Here is a 17,638-nt window from a genome sequence, read left to right as displayed (position 1 = left end):
GGGGCGGGGCGGGGCGGGGCGGGGCGGGGCGGGGCGGGGCGGGGCGGGGCGGGGCGGGGCGGGGCGGGGCGGGGCGGGGCGGGGCGGCTCCGGACCGCGCGGCGCCGCACCCAGCGCAGCTCAGACGTGCCCCCGGCGAAGCCCGAAGGACGCCCCCAGGAGCGACGCGCGCCCGTCAGGTCCACCGGACTCGGACCAAGCCCGCGGGCCGGCCTCGAGTTCCCGGGAAGCGCGGGGCTGGGGGAAGCGACGGTGCGAACACACCGGCACGCGCGGATGCGGGACGAACCACCCGGTTTGGTTCACGGGCGCGGGGAGACGGAGCAGGAGCTGTTCCGGGTCTAAATTGAAAGAAAGTAAGAGAAACGGCCCCGAACAAGCGCGGCGACGGAGAAGCGTGTCGCGTCTCACGACGAGCCGAGGCGCTGCGGCGGCCGGTCCGCCCGGGGCGCGCAACACGCCCGCCGTAGCGGGGTCGTCACCGAGCAGGTCAGGGGACCCGGCGGGGGCGGCCGGCAAGCGCCCAGCACGCACTGCGGGACGCGACGCCGGGGCCGCGCCTCCGGGCTGGCCTCGGGGCTCGCGCCGGGCACGCGGGGCCGCGGGCGGCCGGCGGGCGGCGCAGCGTCGGGCGCAGCGTCGAGCCCGAGCGGAGGCCCTGCGCGCTCCCGGGCGGCTGTCCACGGCCGAGTCGGCGGCAACGGCTCCGAACCACTTCTGAGCTTCCGACGGAGCGCGGCGGCGTCTACCTCGCGCTCTGGGCTCACGTTTAAAGTGACTTTCTCTGGTGTTTACGTCAGAAACCCCGCGCCGCAGCCGGAACGGGTCGCGGCGCTGACGCACGCACGCTGCGACCCCGCGCCCCTCGCGCCCTCAGACACTCGCGCGACAGAGCCCGGAGGAATTTCCGGGGAGGCCCGGACCAGCGAGGGGCCGCGTTTCCTAGAAAGCCACCGGAAGTGGGTGGTGGAGGACTGGAAGCGGCGCAGGCGCAGAGGTGCCTGTTTCTGGTTGCTTGCGGGAGGACGGGCGGGAAGGCCTGCACCTGCAGCAGGTGCGCGACGGGCGCCCAGCCGCGGGCTCCCGAGCGGCCAGCCGGCACCGCAGGGTCTTCCGGGGGAGGGGCGGGCTCCGCGGCCGGCTCGCTCCGCAGACCGGGCTTGCCCGCAGCTGCTCCGGCCCGCTCCCGCTGCTCCAGCGCCCAGCGGCCCCTCCCTTCTTTTATCCCGTGGACTGTCCTCCCCGGCGTCCGCGCCTGCGCCATTCCTTGAGCCGCTGGTGCAGGCGCTGTTTGGGGCGTTGCAAGCACAGCCGTGCACACAGTGGCCCGAACTCCCTGCCCTCCAGAGCCTAGGAGCCTAGACTTAGGGAGGGAGGGACCGACCGGACGTAACAGACCCGGGACTGGAGTAATTTACCGTGTCGGGAAGTGGGCGAGGAAAGGTGAAGGCAGGTAAGGCGTCTGGGTTGGAAAGAGCAGGTGGCGACCTTCGTAGGGCACCGAGAGTCGATCTCGGGAAGAAGCCAGACCATTTGCCGTGAGGATTGCCTGAGGTGCAGGGTCAGCTGGTGCAAAGGCCCTAAGCTGGAAGCCAAGGGTCTGTGCGTGAGGCCGGTTGAACGAGAAGACTAGCAGGAGCGGTCGTCAGCCCATCCGTCAGCCCATCCGTAGGCGTGTATGCCCCTGGGAGACCGGCTTTATTCTGAGTAAGCGGCAGAGGTGGCCCAAGGAATGGGCGCGTTTATGCAGCTTTGTACACCACCGCTTTGAGTAAACTGGAGACTGGGAGGCTTTAATCGGAGATGAAATAATCCAGCTTAGTTTTAAGCCTGCCCGTCCAACCGTTGTATTGAGAAGAGGCAGAAGGGAAGGACAGACGCGGGGAGACCGGCTAGGAGGAATGGAGAGCAAGGCGGCGGATGGCGGCCTGGACCAGGGTGGTAGCTGCGGAGGTTCTGTTCCAGATACGTACCATTTTCAGTTTGTCTTCCTGGGCTCCCTCATCTCCCACAGATGAATTTTCGTGGAATATTCAGGAAGACAAGGGGTGAGACCACAGCTAGCTCCATGCTGCTCAGAAACCCCAAATCCAGGGCACTGTGTGACACATCGGGCCAAATACCAGCTGGCCTGTGGGTCAGCAGGACCCTTTTGGCTGGCATCCCCCAGGCCACTTCCAGACTTGTCTGGGCAAAGCCAGAACTGACTCTGGGATTTTGACCCAAACAGCAGGGAAGAATCTGGACTGTGGCGGAAGACTGTAAAGAAAGCGGGGTAAAAAGATGCAGCAGGTAAGGAAAGGAGGGTCTGCAACACTTCTCCAGGAGGAGGAAGGAGAAGCCAGTACAGAAAAGGAAAGCAGCGGGGGACGTGGTGGAAGTTTCCCGCTTCCAAATATTTTCACTGGACGGCCTTGTGACCGTGAAAGCTTTCCGCTGCTAGAGAGGAATTGGAAGTCTTCTCGGTTTTTTCATAAACTGTATCAGGGACTGGGTCCCTGAATTTCTCTCCCCCGCCCCTTCCCGGAATGTCTGGGAGTTGATTTCCACAGACAAAGCTTCATAGTTGCTTAGAGCTTGCTTTCCTCCCGTCCATAACTTCCCTGAGTTTTTCTGTGCTTTGTAATAGGTGATGGTGTCACTTGAGAGTCCGGGCCGTCCACGCCAGCTGCCTGGGACCCCTGATGCTGAGCTCCTGCAGGAAAGAGGTGAGGCACACAGGGTATTGTGCCAGGAGGACGGCAGCTGAAAACAGCTGGGACGTGGCATGGGCAGTGGGTGGGGGCAGGAGGGACATGCTTCCCGTAGCCTGGAAATCCACTCATTACTCAGCATTTACTGGACGTCTTCTGTTATTTCTATGCTAGGTTTGGATCAGTATTGAGAGGAACTAGATTCAGTTTCTGCCCTCATCCTACATCCAATTTGGAAAAAATCAGAATCCTAAGAAAAGATCCAACAAAGCAACTTATTAAAGAATTGTATTCCTTATTATATATACTTAATGACATGTACAACTTGACATGTATGATCAATAACTTACGTATGTGTCCATGAAACATGGTATCATTTGGTAACTCCTACCCCACCAGTTTTGCCAACGTGTCCATGTTGAGCATATATAATTTTACTTCTGTAGACCTTTTTGGAACCTTGAGATTTTAAAAGTATAGAATGAGTCCCTGAGAAACAAGATAAAACAGCGGCAAAGAAAGAGCAAAGGTTTTGTCGTAAAGCTTTTGGAAAAATAAAGGAATATGGGAAAATGTGAGGCTGGGCTTTAGAGGTGCTGAGTGGTGACGTGTGAAAAGCAAAGTGGTCTAGACTGTGGAGAAGTGGCTGATGGAGGTAAAACCCAGGAGACGACATTCAGCAGTTCTGGAGTCCCAGTCAGACCCTAAAAGGCACAGACTTTTGGGCAGAGGACTAGGCACTTGGGGACCCCAAAAGTAGGCTTTTAGTATGTATTATCTACAAAGAAGAAAAGTATATTATTGGAACTTCCAGAGGAGAAATCCTGAAATTTCCACTGTATAGGGACTCCTAAATGAAAATTAAAAATCCAGAACATCTTCGATATAAATTTAGGTAGAAGATAATCAACATTGCTTAACTTGGGTGTTATTTCTTTTTTAAAATATAAAATTATACACACTTCTTACGGTTCACATCAGACCTGAGTCTCCGGGTCCTCCTTTTTCATAAGACCTTAAATTTTCTTCCCAGTGGGGGTTGTGAGGACCATAAAGTTCACAGTCATCTGACATAAAGTAAGTGGATGAATGTCATCCTCGATTATATCCATACACTGTTTGAACAAATAGTTACCGACTGAATGTTTGTGTCCCTCAAAATTCACATGTTGAAGACCTACTCCCCATTGTGATATTTAGAGGTGGGGCCTCTGGGAAGTAATTTGGTTGAGAGAAAGACATAGGGGTGGGGCCACATGAAGAACTTAGTGTCCTTATTAGAGGAGAAGACCAGCACTCACGTGGGGTCCCCCAGGTGAGGACAGAAGGACAGCCAGCCAGGCAGAGCCCGTGCCAGCTCCTGGATCTCAGGCTTGCAGCCTCCAGAACCATGAGCAGTAGGTTTCCAGGATGTAAGCCATGCATTCTGGGGTATTTTGTTACGGCGGCCTGAGTTGGCAAAGGTAGTTTCATGCTATTTGAGCACATAGCCTGTCTCCCAAGTTCATGTTTAACTTGAGGGCAGAAACTGCCCTTTCAAAATCTGAAGCTAAAGAACAAAGCCTAAGAATCACTGTAGTGACCAGGGATTGAGGAGGGACAAACAACAACTATGTAACGGGAATAGAGTTTCAGGGTTGTTTGTTTTTAAGATTTTATTTAGTTGACAGAGATCACAAGTAGGCAGAGAGGCAGGCAGACGGGGAGGGAGAAGATCCCAGGAGCCTGAGACCATGACCCAAGCGGAAGGCTGAGGCTTTAACCCACTGAGCCACCCAGGCACCCCTAGAGTTTCAGTTTTGCAGGATGAAGAAGTTCTCGAGATTACACAACACTGTGAGTGTTGTCAACGCTGCTCAACTGTACACTTAAAAATGGTTAACGTGGTAAATTCTGTTACATTTTTTTCCCCACAATTCAAAAATTTCTTAGTGTGATGAGCACTTTAAAAAAAGAAGAAGAAGAAGAAGAACCACTGAGCGTTCACAAAACTCCCAGTCTGTGAAGAAATCCGCTGCGATATATCCGGAGGGGAGTCTGGGTTAAATGGGGGTGTGCTTTGTCAAAGCTCATCCAGTGGGACACTCAGGACTTGTTTATTTTACTGTAGGAACTTTCTCCTCAACAGAAGGTAAACAGATACTGAACCCTAATTCAGGGTACGTGCCATAAAGCGTTTCAGGGTGCAGTATGCTGGTATCTTCAGTTACTTTGAAATGCAGCAAAAAGTAAAGTGGGCTGATAGAGGCTAGTTAGACGGACAGCGCCTAGGTGAGTGTGTGGCTGCTTACTAAACGATTCTTTCAGCTTTTCTCTATACTTGAAAATGTTCGTGACAAAATGTGGATAGAAAAAATAATAATAATACAGTTGGAGGGCTTCTGTTTTTGATGCCACAGGGAGCTGAGCAGAACAAGCAGCTGCCGTGAGCTGTGCGCAGGCCTGGCGGGTGTGGGACGGTGCGACCAAGAATTACAGAGCGAGTGACGGGGGCGGGGGGGGGGGGTACCCACAGAGACTAAAACAGCCCAGGTCTTGGTCAAAAGCTGAGCATAGCCTAAACCGAAGAAGAATTGTGGGAAGTTTCTCTGGGAAAAAACCCAGTTTGCTCCCAAATTGAAGTTTTGGTAATGTTGGAATGAAATCTGGGGGACCTAAGGCCACAGGGTAGCCCTCGGGTCTCACCAGCTGGTGACTGACCCCACTGGAATCTTCCGACCCGGATTTGGGACGTGCCGATGAACGCTCCGGAAGGCGTGGTTGCCGCCAACGCCGAAGCCGCGGCAAGGCCGAGCTGGCCCCGGGAAGGAAGGAGGCCGCGGTGGGCCGCACGGCAGCGCTGTGGGCAGGAGGGCTCACGCTCGGGGATTAGCAGGACGGATTCCGGATCGCAGGGGGAAGGTGGTGTTCCTCTAAGAAACCAACTGGAGGTAGAGCAGCCGTTGCGTCGGTGAAGGAATACGCCTGCCCCGGGTGCGCCCGCGCCGCACCTTCCCCCTTTCTGCTCCCGCGCCCCGTCCGCGCCCCAGGTCTCGGAGAAGTGCCTGGAACGTTCCGATACCAGAAGAGGTTATCGCACGAGCCGGGAGTCAGCGATGTGGGCTCGGGGAGGGGCGAGGCCATCTAGGAAACGCGCCCGACTTGGTGCCACGGCCCGCCGCCCAACACCGAGCCGCGGCTGGAGAACGGAGCTTGAGAAGCTTCCACGTCGGGGAAGGCGGAGGTTGCGGTAAAACCGCGCTGACCCGTCTCCTTTCTCTCTCAGCCCCGCCGGCGCCGCAGCACCGCGCGTCCGCCCCGGAGGGAGGCCGGGCAGCCCCGCCAGGAGCGAAGAGCGCGGGGGTGAGCCGCAGCCCTCCCCGCCCTCCCCCTCCTGACCGCGCAGCCCGGCCCGCGAGCAGGGCTGCCCCCGGAGCAGCGTCCGCGGGGTGACGCGCCCTTCCCTCTGGTCCCTCTGCCGTTGGGGGCCACTCCTCTCACCTCGGCCCGGGTGCCCACAGGCACCGGCTCTCGTTCCCGCGAACCTTCTCCCGCACGGCCGCCCGCGTCTAAGCGCACCGCGGGGTTTCCTGCAGGACCGCGGGCGCGCGCGGCCTCGGGACTCGGTGACGTTTGAGGACGTGGCCGTGCGCTTCAGCGGCGGAGAGTGGCGGCGTCTGACCCGCGCTCAGCGGCGCCTCTACGCGGCCGTCATGCTGGACAACTACGGGCTCGTGGTCTCGCTCGGTAAGGACGTCCCCGCGGGGCTCCGCGCCGTCTGCTCCCCTCTCCCTTCTGTTGCGTTGTTGGGCGACGGCTGCCGGGCCCCTGACCCAGCTCTGTCCCCGAGCAAGACCGTTTCCAAGGCAGGGGCTGTTCCCCGGGGTCTCCCCCTCTGCCTCCTGAGAACTCTTCCGTGAGCATCCGCACACGTGTCTCCGTGTGGCCAGACCCCAGAGAACCCTCTCTCCACCCCAGTGGCCATTTTTCCTGTTTCCCTGCACGCGCAGAGGGGTCAAGGCTGGGCGCTAGGACCCTTGTCCTGCCGCTCTGCGCCCTCATTCCTTCTGCACAACCAGGCTTCGCTGGCCCCAAGCCGCCTCTCATCTCCTGTCTGGAGCGGGGCGCCGAGCCCCGCGTTCGCGATCTGCAGGACTGGGGGCTCCTGAGCTGCTCCTTCCCAGGTGAGTGACGGAGGCGCTCCAGCCTCCTGCTGGGTGCCGTGGGGACGATGGTCAGACGATGTTCTTGGTGCTGGGTCATCCGTCCCCACCTGCCCAGGCACCCGAACACAAAGGAGCCGAACAGCAGCAAACTATTCAAGCAGTTACTCTGTCGTCATCTAATTGCCTCTTGGCACCTATCTAAAGGCTGTGCAGTTTGGCCCCAGAAACAGCTCAGCGAATTCATCTCCCTGCTGGGTATCGGTCACCCCAGTGCTCAGGGAACGCTGCTTTTCTGCCCTGAGTTTTTGCTCAGGACCATCCCCACGTTGAGCCTTGGGCCTCTGACCCTTTGCCCTTCTCTGTTCCCTCACGGCCCCAGCTCTTAGCTCAGCGGCACGTGCCGGCTGCATGGACACAGCTCACTTCTCCCCTTTCCTGGCCAGCACTCTCGTTTCTAACCCCTGGTGTTTACTAGATAGCGCATTGCCCTCTGAAAGATTCGTCTCTCCCCGCAGCCCGTCTCCACGGAGCCCTCCCTGTTTCTGTACTTGGGTCTACCTCTTTCTCGCGTTGCCTCTCACGCTCCCCAACCTGCCTACCGGGTCAGCTGTGAAACAAGTACCAGCTCCTCATTCAAACTGTTTCCCTACTCGACCTTCAAAACAGCGTCCCTTATTTGTAGACCAACCCAACTGCCCTATCACAATAACTGCTCTTCCTTTCTCCTCTCTCCTGCTATCCTGCAAACATTTATTGAGCAACTACTGTATACCAGGCACTAGACGAGGAACTCGAGTTGGCGGCAATGTTATTGCCTAGTAGGGAAGGCAGGTAGTGAGTGATGGCACAGCACAGAATAGTGAGAGTCACAGATAGGTACCTGGGACATGGAACACAGAAGAGAAGCATCTATTCCTGACCTGGGACCCAATGACTGTGGAGGGAAGGACCATGAACTAAGCGTGCTGCATGAGTGAGATGGTTTACTGGAAGAAGGAGAGAGGCATTCTGGGAATGTGGGCAAGTGTTGAGGAGGGAAAACATGAAGTGTGAGCTGCATGACCAGAGCAGAGGGCCCCGGGAGACCGGGGTGGGGAGCGTGATTCAGAGGGGTTTTTGTAAACTGCAGACTTTGAACTTCATCCTGACAGTAGCAGCCGACACTGCGGAAGCATGCACGTCCGTGTGGCAGTGCTCCACACACAGGAGCTTCAGTACCAACCCCGTCTCACAGATGAACCCCTGAGGGGCATGCAGTCGCCCTCCCAGGTTGCACAGCCAGTAGGGGCCAGAGCTAGGATTTCAGCCCGAATAGCCCATTCCGGAGCTGGGACTCTGGCCTGCACGCTGGTTATCGTGCAGTGCCACTGAGATACTTAAGCTGAGGCACGGCAAGAGAGGATTTGATTTTTAGAAAGAAAAATCTGGAAGCAGAGTAGAGCATAGATTCAAAGAGAGCCAGGTTAAAGGACACTTAAAGGGGGATGGAGTGGCAGTTAGGGAGCAGGAATGCCCTGGCAGGAGAAACAGAGAGGAAGGGGTTGAGCTGAGACTAAGAGACTCAAACTCTGGTTGCTGGCAGTAGAAATTAACTCAAGCTAACGTGAGCAAAACAATGAGAATTTATTATTTGGGATGTCCTGAAAGCTAGAGCAGGGAGACATCAGGCCCCTCGCCCCACTGACCCCTCTGCCTCTCGGTAGGTCTGCGTCCCTCCTTCCTGGGAGACTGTCCCGCTGGCTGCTGGGCTGCTAAGGGCTGGGGCAGAATGTTCCCTCCCCTAAGCCGTGCGCCATCCCCCCAGCACCGGCTGTTGTCAGACCCTGGGTCCAGAGTCTAAGCAGACAGAACCTGGCCTGGTTGGGAGAGGGACAGCCAAGACCGGATGTGCCCTGCACCCCGGTGGGCAGAGCTACACTGCAGAGCAGGGCAGACGGCTCCCTGGGGTGCTAGACCGCAGGCCATGTCTCAGGGGGAATTTGTGAAAGGTCAGCTGAGCAAATCTGAGGGAGGGAGAGGGTTGGGTGTGGCTCAGTCTCCTGACCCGGGTGACCAGGCGAATGAATTGCACGTTCGCTACACCGGGGGAGTCTCGGGAACATGCAGGTTGCCAGGGGCTTTGGTAAAGTCTGCAGAGTCCGAGCTATCCTGGTACTTCTCACTATGCCAAGCTGCCCCGGGCTTTGGCCACGACGTAGGGCTCTTCCAAGGGCTTCACCCTTTCCCCTCCCCGATCTGCCGTGTTTATTTCCTTAGTGTCAGCGGACCGGACCCGGCCCGGGACTGAGAGGGCAAGTTCAGAGCAGGAGGTGTCTGAGGGTGGGGAAGTCGGCGGTGTCCTGTCCGGGCACCCTGAGGCTGGAGGAGCTTGTGTCCAGGATGTCAAGTCGGAGAACGCACGGGACCCGGCCGGGGTGGAGACGCTGGGAGAGGAGAAGGGGACCCTCGAGGAAAGAAGGGCCCGGGCGGTGCTCGCCAACAACTTGAGCGCAGACTCCAAGTGCACCCCACGCACCCGAGCCCTGACCGCACGGAGCCCCCGCCCAGGTGCCGCGCGTGGCCATACCTTCCCGCTTCTCCACGGGCGCGTCCGTGCTGGCGAGAAGCCCCACGCGTGTCACGAGTGCGGGAAAGCGTTCAAGACCAGAAAGCAGCTGCGTGTGCACCGCGTCACGCACACGGGGGAGAAGCCCTTCCGCTGCGCGCAGTGCGGGAAGGCCTTCAGCAGCCCGTCGGCGCTCTGCCGGCACCGCAAGGCGCACGGCGGGGAGAGGCCGCACGGCTGCGGCGCGTGCGGAAAGGCCTTCGGCAGCGCGAGCCGGCTGCGGCGGCACCAGCGGGTCCACAGCGGCGAGCGGCCGCACGAGTGCGCGGTGTGCGGCAAGGCCTTCCGCTTCCGGCACTGCCTCACCCTGCACGGCCGCACGCACACCGGGGAGCGGCCGTACGCGTGCGGGCAGTGCGGCAGGGCCTTCCGCGGCAGCTCGGACCTCGCCAAGCACGGCCGGATCCACAGCGGCGAGCGGCCGTACCCGTGCCGCGCGTGCGGGAGGGCCTTCCGCCGCAGCTCCGACCTGCGCAAGCACGCGCGGACGCACGCGCGGGAGCCGGCCGCGGGCTGCCCCCAGTGCTGCGGCCGCGCTGGGCCGCGCCGCCCCCCAACGGCCTACGCCCCCGAGAAGCCCTACCCGTGTGGGCGGTGCGGCCGCGCGTGCGGCCCCCGGGGCCGGCGCGGGGCTCCCGAGCGCGCGCGCCGGGGCGAGAAGGCGCACCCGTGCGCGCACTGCGGCAAGGCCTTCCACGATCGGCACGGCCTGGCCGTGCACCAGCGGCTGCACACCGGCGAGAAGCCGTTCGCCTGCCCCGAGTGCGGGAGGGCCTTCCGCGGGAAGTCCAACCTGACCAACCACCGGCGGATCCACACCGGCGAGAAGCCGTACGCGTGCGAGGCGTGCGGGAAGGCCTTCCACCACCGCTCGGGCCTGACGCAGCACCGCCGGATCCACAGCGGGGAGAAGCCCTACCCCTGCCGCGAGTGCGGCGCCGCCTTCCGCCAGCGCGCCGCCCTGGTCGGGCACCAGCGGGTGCACACCGGGGAGAAGCCCTACGCGTGCGAGCAGTGCGGGAAAGCCTTCAGGGTGAGCGCGAACCTCACGGGACACAAGAAGAGGCGACATCGAGGGTGGCGAGGCCACGCGCCTGGGGAGGGTGAGAAGGGCCCTTCCCCGGGACCTGTCCCACCTCCTCCGTAGGCGGGGTTTGACCCGCAGCCCTGTGGGTGCCGGCTTTGTTGGTGCTTTCTGTTCTCCTTCCGCCCCGAGCCTGGTTCTTCCCGGCTTGCTGCCCCCGACTGAGCTCCCCGGAGCCTGACCGCCCTGGGCAGTGTTGGGGCGAGCACCTGCACTGCCAATCGGGAATGCCAGTCAGTAATGATAGCAGGTGTCGCCTAGCCTCGGAGCACGCCAGCCACTCTTCTAAGGGCTGTGCAGTGCCAACTCGTTGACTGCATAAAACATCTCTACAGGACGGGGAAATTAGGGCATAAAAAGATGAAACCTGCTCGGGAGGTTCTGCATAACCACCCACCCCCGCCCTGCCAGGCTCCGGTCTGCACCCCGACAAGACGCTTGCAACACATCTCTTAGATGTGTGGTTAACAGCTCAGCACGGAGCACGTTTTAGTTCATAAAATATTGATCAATTTTAGCAAGGTTTTGGTTTTGTTTTAACTTAAAGACTGAATGGTACTTTTCCATGCGGGCTCAGAATTGCTGAGACCGGGATGGGAAAAGAAGACAGGACGGGGCAGATTTAGAAATCATAGTTAAGTGGGATCTAGCTATGCGCTGCCCCAGTAACAATTTACATATGGAAAGACCATGAAGCCCATCTCACTTTGTTATAAATACATCAAAATATCACTGTGTTGATTTCTTAAAACTTGCTGTATTTATTTGCATGACATATGAAATGCTCTTTAAAATGTATGAGAAACTTGCATCTATCTTTCCAAGTCTTTCAGTATCTCGTAACAGACACCCTTTCTCTTTCAAATATTACAAGTATTTTTTACAGACAGAATTAAAATAAATAACCACAGCCAACAAGGCTGTTAATTAGACACTGAAAATCCCGGGGGCACCTGGGTGGCTCAGTAGGTTAAGTGTCAGACTCTTGATTACAGCTCAGATCACGATCCCAGGGTTGTGAGATTGAGTTGCCTGCTTGGTGGAGAGTCTACTGGAGATCCTCCCGCTCTCTCCTCCTCCTCTCTCTCTCTCCCTCCCTCCCTCCGTCTCTTAAAAAAAAAAAAAAATTAGAGATTTTTAACCTCATTACCTTAATGCAAAATCTGAGAAATATGTCACTCTGAACATTGATACAATGAGACTGTTTCCACTTTACCTTCACAACGGAAGTAGGGAATGCACACTTCACTCAGTTTTCAGAAGTGGAATAAGATCCAGGTTTCAGATTTTGAACCACCCACGAGCAGAGATGTGTTCTATAGCTTCTACACCTGGTGCAGTTGGGTGTCCTTCCATCCCCACAGAGCGAGTTTCACTCACTTTCCACAAAACAGTCTTTCGAATTTTTCAAGACCAAATCAAGCACTTCTTTTTCCACAAGGCAAAATACCTGAAATTTCTTTAATGCTTTCTCGCTGTTTATTTTTAAATGTTCAGAAAACGGGGGCGCCTGGGTGGCTCAGTGGGTTAAGCCGCTGCCTTCGGCTCAGGTCATGATCTCAGAGTCCTGGGATCGAGTCCCACATCTGCTGAGCAGAGAGCCTGCTTCCTCCTCTCTCTCTCTGCCTGCCTCTCTGCCTACTTGTGATCTCTCTCTGTCAAATAAATAAAATCTTAAAAAAAAAAAAAAATGTTCAGAAAACGGCTGAAGATTCCCGGAGCTGAAGCTAGGCATCTGGGGTTCTCGCTGCAGACCCGAGAACCCGCTGGCAGTCTCCCCGGTGGGTGTCTGGATCACAGTGGGTGTTCTAGAAGACAGTGGCCAAGTGGAAGACGGCCTTGTGAGGGTCATGTCTCGAAGTCTTGGCCTTTCCTTCTGTTCCCTTGGTCTAATGTCCTCACACGGCGCCGACCTGGTTAATTACCACAGCTTTAAAATCTCTAAGTCCTATTTATTTTTCTTCAAGACCAAGTTGACTGTTCTTGGTCAAGGCTGTATGTGTCCATGCAGGGGAAGACTCGGTGTTATAAAGATGTAAGTTCTTCCCAGAATTGATCAATACCATCATTGCAACCTGAGTAAAAATCCCCAGAGCACATTTTTGTGGACAATGACAAACTGACACTAAAATTTATTTTGCAGTGCAATTCCTAGCCAAGACCTACGAAAGGGAAACTGTTATCCTTCTATGAGTAAACTTTGGACAATATTTCTACCTTCAGGGTAAGAAAGGATTTCTCAAGACATCAAAAAAGGTTAATTTTAAAGAAAATTTTCTGATAAATACTAGATTAAAATGAATTTCTTTAATCAAATTCGCCACAAAAAAAAGGAAAATACAATGTTCTCATGACTTGAAAAAAGATATTTTGAACACACACACACACTTGGCAAATAATTTTCATCTAAAATATTTTAGGTTGGGGGCGCCTGGCTGGCTCAGTTGATTAAACGGCCCTGGATTTCGCCTCAGGTCATGATCTTGGGGTTGGGAGAGCCACTCCTGCATCAGCCATTGAGCTGAGCATGGAGTCTGCTTAAGATTCTCTCTCTCCCTCTGCCTCTGTTCCTCTTTCCCCCCTTCACAGTCTCTCAAAAATAAGTAAATAAATATTTTAGGTTGAGTCTCATGAATCGCTGTATCTAAAGGTTGAATCGTGGCAGTTTAATATGATTTGACCTTATATAAAAATTCCTTTAGGGGCACCTGGGTGGCTCAGTGGGTTAAGCCTCTGCCTTCGGCTCAGGATATAGTCTCAGGGTCCTGGGATCAAGTCCCACATTGGGCTCTCTGCTCTGCAGGGTGCCTGCTTCACCCCACCCCACCCCACCCCATCCCCTCCCTGCCTGTCTCTCTGCCTACTTGTGATCTCTGTCAAATAAATAAAATCTTCAAAAAAAAATTCCTTTAAATCAATAAGCAAAAGACAACCCCCCAAAAGTCAGAAAGCGTGAAGAAGTACTTCACAGAAAATTTAAAATCAGCAATGACTAAACACAGGAGTCCAGCATCCATAATAAGGAACTCGGCGCAGTGACAGCGTGGGACTCCTGCTAGACCGAGACGAAAACAATGGGCCTCGCCAAGTGTTGGCCTGGACGTGAAGTTGCCGCACGTCCGGTGGAGGCTGGGAACTCCACTTTGGAAAGCGAACGGATGCTGTCGCGTAAAGCCGACCGGTCCCCTACCGCCTTACAGATCCGTCCCTCGGGACACGGCCCCAGATGTGCTCGCACTCACAGCCCGTACAAGGGCGTCCACGGAGCTGTGGCCCGTCACCGCAAAACCCAGCAGCAACCCAGATGTTCAGCAGCACTAAGTAGAAAAACACATTTTGCCATATTGAAACAATGGATGCCTTACGGAAACTATCGTGAACGACCTACTTGCGTTATCCACAGAGGAACGTGAGTCGAGAGTGGACAGTGCGAATAGGAAGAGCAAGGCCCGGGAGACAACCCACAGCTTGGTGCCGTCTGTATGAAGTTCAGAAGCGAGGAAGCCAAAGTCGTACATTGACTGGAGAGCTACTCATAAGTGCATTATTTGTGTATGTAAAGGAATGGTAAACACAGAATTTAGCATAGGGGTTACCTTTGAAAAGGAGTCACAGTGATGGGATAGGAGAGAGGCACATAAGTTGATGCAAATGTCTTAGTAATATTCTAGCCCAGACCTGTCCAATAGAAACAATGCCAGGGCGCCCGGGTGGCTCAGTGGGTTAAGCCGCTGCCATCGGCTCAGGTCATGATCTCAGGGTCTTGGGATCGAGTCCCGCATCGGGCTCTCTCTCTCTCTGCCTGCCTCTCTGCCTACTTGTGATCTCTCTCTGTCAAATAAATAAAATCTTTAAAAAAAAAAAAAAAAAAGAAAGAAACCTAATGCCAGCCACAAAGATAATTTAAAAGGTACTCATTAAAAGAATGAAAAGAAATTAACTTTAGTAGTGTATTTCAAAGTGGCCCACTATGTTAGAACTATCATTTCAATATACAGTCAAAAACATATTAATGAAGTATTTTTTGCTGTATTCTACATTTACAGCTACATTTTCATTAGAAATACTATACTTAGGTCTGTACTTGGATTTCATAAAATTTACAGTTGAAAAAATAAATTCACAAATCAAGTTGTCCCAAACATACTAAGAAGTTTTCTGATAGGCTGCTGGGGGCTGGAGGGAGGGCTGGAGTGGCTGGGGACGGACGCTGGGGACGGTGTGTGCTATGGGGAGCGCTGTGAATTGTGTAAGACTGATGATTCACGGACCTGTACCCTGAAACAAATCATACATTATATGTTACCAAAAAAATAAATAAGGAAGTTTTGCAGTAACAGAATGCAGAATGCTCTTTTTAAATGTAAATTTTAAATAGAATTAAAAATTTACTTCCTCGGTCACGTGAGCCACGTTTAAAGTGCTAACTCACCACCTGGAGCTCGTGGGTACCATACTGGACAGTGCAGCTCTACATGTTGAGTGATCTGTTCAAAAGTGCTCATTTTGATATTGTGCTTCAAAATGTTTACACTTGCATATCTTCTCAAAAGTATAAAATAAAAGGGGTACAAAAAAAAATCTAGAGAAGGAGTTCCATTTAGCAGAAGTTCCAAAAGAATGAAATGAACAAAAGACACAGGAAATTATCTAATCGTGTAAGAAAATCCGTTCCTACAGGGAAAGGCCTGCCAAGCACATGGTTCAATGAATGGTAAAACATCTGCATAAGATACTGTGGATAAAAGAAAGATGTCAGAGTTTTCAGGCAGGAAAAAGAAAAGTCAAAGATAAAGGACAAGAAAATAAATTACCATTGGAATAATCAAGAAGAGCACTTGAAGATGACAGACAGCAGAGTAATGCCTTCAAAATCCGAAGGGAGGGGTGTCTGGGTGGCTCAGTGGGTTAAGCCTCTTCCTTCAGCTCGGGTCATGATCTCAGGGTCCTGGGATCGAGCCCTGCATGGGGCTCTTTGCTCAGCAGGGAGTCTCCTTCCCCCTCTCTCTGCCTGCCTCTCTGCCTACTTGTGATCTGTCAAATAAATAAAATCTTTAAAAAAAAAATCCTAAGGGAAACAATTTTAACTTAGATTTCTATAATCAAATGATTAATCAATTACTAGGTAAAATAAAGATATTTTAAAGACAAGAAAGGTCTCAAAAATTTTATCTCACATGTTTTATCTTATCATAAACTCCACTCAAGCAAATCAGTGAAATCAAGAATTTAAAAAAAGAGAGATGGGACTCAAGAAGCAGACTTTACAGCAAAAGGAAGGAGGCATCAAAGGCAAACCCCCAGTTCTGTGCAGTGGATCCGGACGAACATGATGGAGAAGCAGTCTGGGCGGAAGATCTCCAGGGAAGAATAACATCCGATGCACTGACCAGATAGAAAAGAGCATTTAGGAGTTTCACTGTTATTTTGAAGAATTAGGGAATCCTATCAAGACTGACAGGAAACTAATCAAGTGACAAGATAAGGCAACCAGTAAATCCAATGTGCTCAAATTTTACAAAATGGAAAATATCAGGTAGTTCATCCATATCAACATAATTTCAGACATGTCTCAGCATGAAAAAAATGCATCATACCAGGAGGACAGAAGATGGAAATCAGTTGGGGGATGATGAGCACCAGAGGGCAACTCTCAAATTTCAAAGGGGAAAGAAAGCAAGGACAAGTGACTACAAGAGCCAAAGAGGAAATAACAGTAGGAGTATGGTGTTTGGCTTTATGCAGTCTCCTATGCTGCCTCCCTTCCCGGTGGTGTAATTCCTAAATTTCAGTTGTAACTTACTTACACGTAACTCGTAACAATTTAAACACCTCTCCTTTTCTCTGCCTGTTGACAGCATATGTCTGTCAAGAACTGAATATTCTGATATTTCACTGTGTTTATAAGGTAACTAATTAGCCTGTCAGTTTCAAGGTGGCTCGTGGAACACGAGAGACTGCTGGGTCAGAGATGGAAGGCAAAAACGTACCTTACCTCAGGATTTTCATCGGGGCCTGACATGGGTCACGGGCAAGAGAAAACCATACAAACTTACTTCCTGAAAGTTTTACATGACAAGTGAACCCTCAGAAGGAAACGAGTATCCAGAAAAGTGGCAAAACGGAACTGCTTTTACACGAGGTTGAACAAAAGAGAGGCAATGGCGGACCAGTAAAACGGATGAGGAGGCTAAAGGAAGCATTATTTTAACAAGATCGGTACAGAATCCTTCCAGCTTTGACCTCCTACCCTGGATGTTAAGAAAATTACTTTCATCTTGGTACATAAGGAGGACATCTTCCACATAAGGGTCTTACCTCCTGCTTTCCAGAAGAAAAAGGAGAGGGTCAGAGCACCCTTCTTGCACCTGTATTGTTAAGTGCCTTCAGCTCGAAATAATTCTTATGCCAGAGTGACATACTCCGCCACCCTTCAGAGATAAAGGACATTTTATTCTCGGGCAAGAGCAGGAGCCACATTAGCAGCCTCCCAGCAGATGCCTCGAAAGCACCCATTCCCACAGGGTGGCTCCGATGGGCCACAGATGCTGCACATGGCGGGGTAGTGTCCCAGGACAGGAAGCCTGAGCACAGGGAGCTCAGAACCCCAGTCCTTCGCACCAGACGTGACACCATCTCTGTCTTCCAAGGCTGTTCTTTATATGCGTTATCTTTGGAAGACAGCCCAGGACAAAGGACAGTTCCGGACTCTGTGGAATAATAAGAAAGATAAATTTGGTCTTTGTCTCCAGTTGCTGACATAGCTTCTATGTCTCTTGGAATTTCCTGTGTGCCAGCAGCATCTTTTATTCTAACAAGGCCATGCAGGGTAGATTCCTAGACACTTTCAGAACGAGTCTAGTAGCTGAAAGACCAAGCCATAGTTAGAAGCCTAGAACCTCCAGCCACCACCTCCTTCCTCAACCTTCCCAGGAGGGGAGAGGAGATTACAACCTGTCATGCCTACACGATAAAACCGTCCATTAAAAATAATAATAATAATAACCTAAGTGACAGAATTAGGAGAGCCTCAGAAATGTTGAAGGCATGGTGCTGCTGGGAAGGCAGCCCAGCTGTGGCGGGCATGGAAGCTCCGGAACCCCCAACCCCT

The 17,638-nt window shown here is 53.5% G+C and overlaps 1 protein-coding gene across 1 annotated transcript; it reads left to right on the top strand.

Moving 5' to 3' along the window:
* Positions 1–362: 362 nt before the first annotated feature.
* ZNF311 (zinc finger protein 311) lies at positions 363–11,343 on the top strand. Its single transcript, XM_059399631.1, has 6 exons — positions 363–489; positions 2,630–2,708; positions 5,959–6,035; positions 6,269–6,419; positions 6,683–6,856; positions 9,095–11,343. The coding sequence occupies exons 2-6, from the start codon at positions 2,633–2,635 to the stop codon at positions 10,588–10,590; spliced, it is 1,974 nt and encodes a 657-aa protein (XP_059255614.1). The 5' UTR covers positions 363–489; positions 2,630–2,632; the 3' UTR covers positions 10,591–11,343.
* The last annotated feature ends 6,295 nt before the right edge of the window (positions 11,344–17,638 follow it).

This window comes from Mustela nigripes, chromosome 5, assembly GCF_022355385.1.
Source record: "Mustela nigripes isolate SB6536 chromosome 5, MUSNIG.SB6536, whole genome shotgun sequence".
Classification (NCBI taxonomy): domain Eukaryota; kingdom Metazoa; phylum Chordata; class Mammalia; order Carnivora; family Mustelidae; genus Mustela; species Mustela nigripes.
Note: the sequence above shows the minus strand (reverse complement) of the source record. Positions and strands in the feature narration are given on the sequence as shown.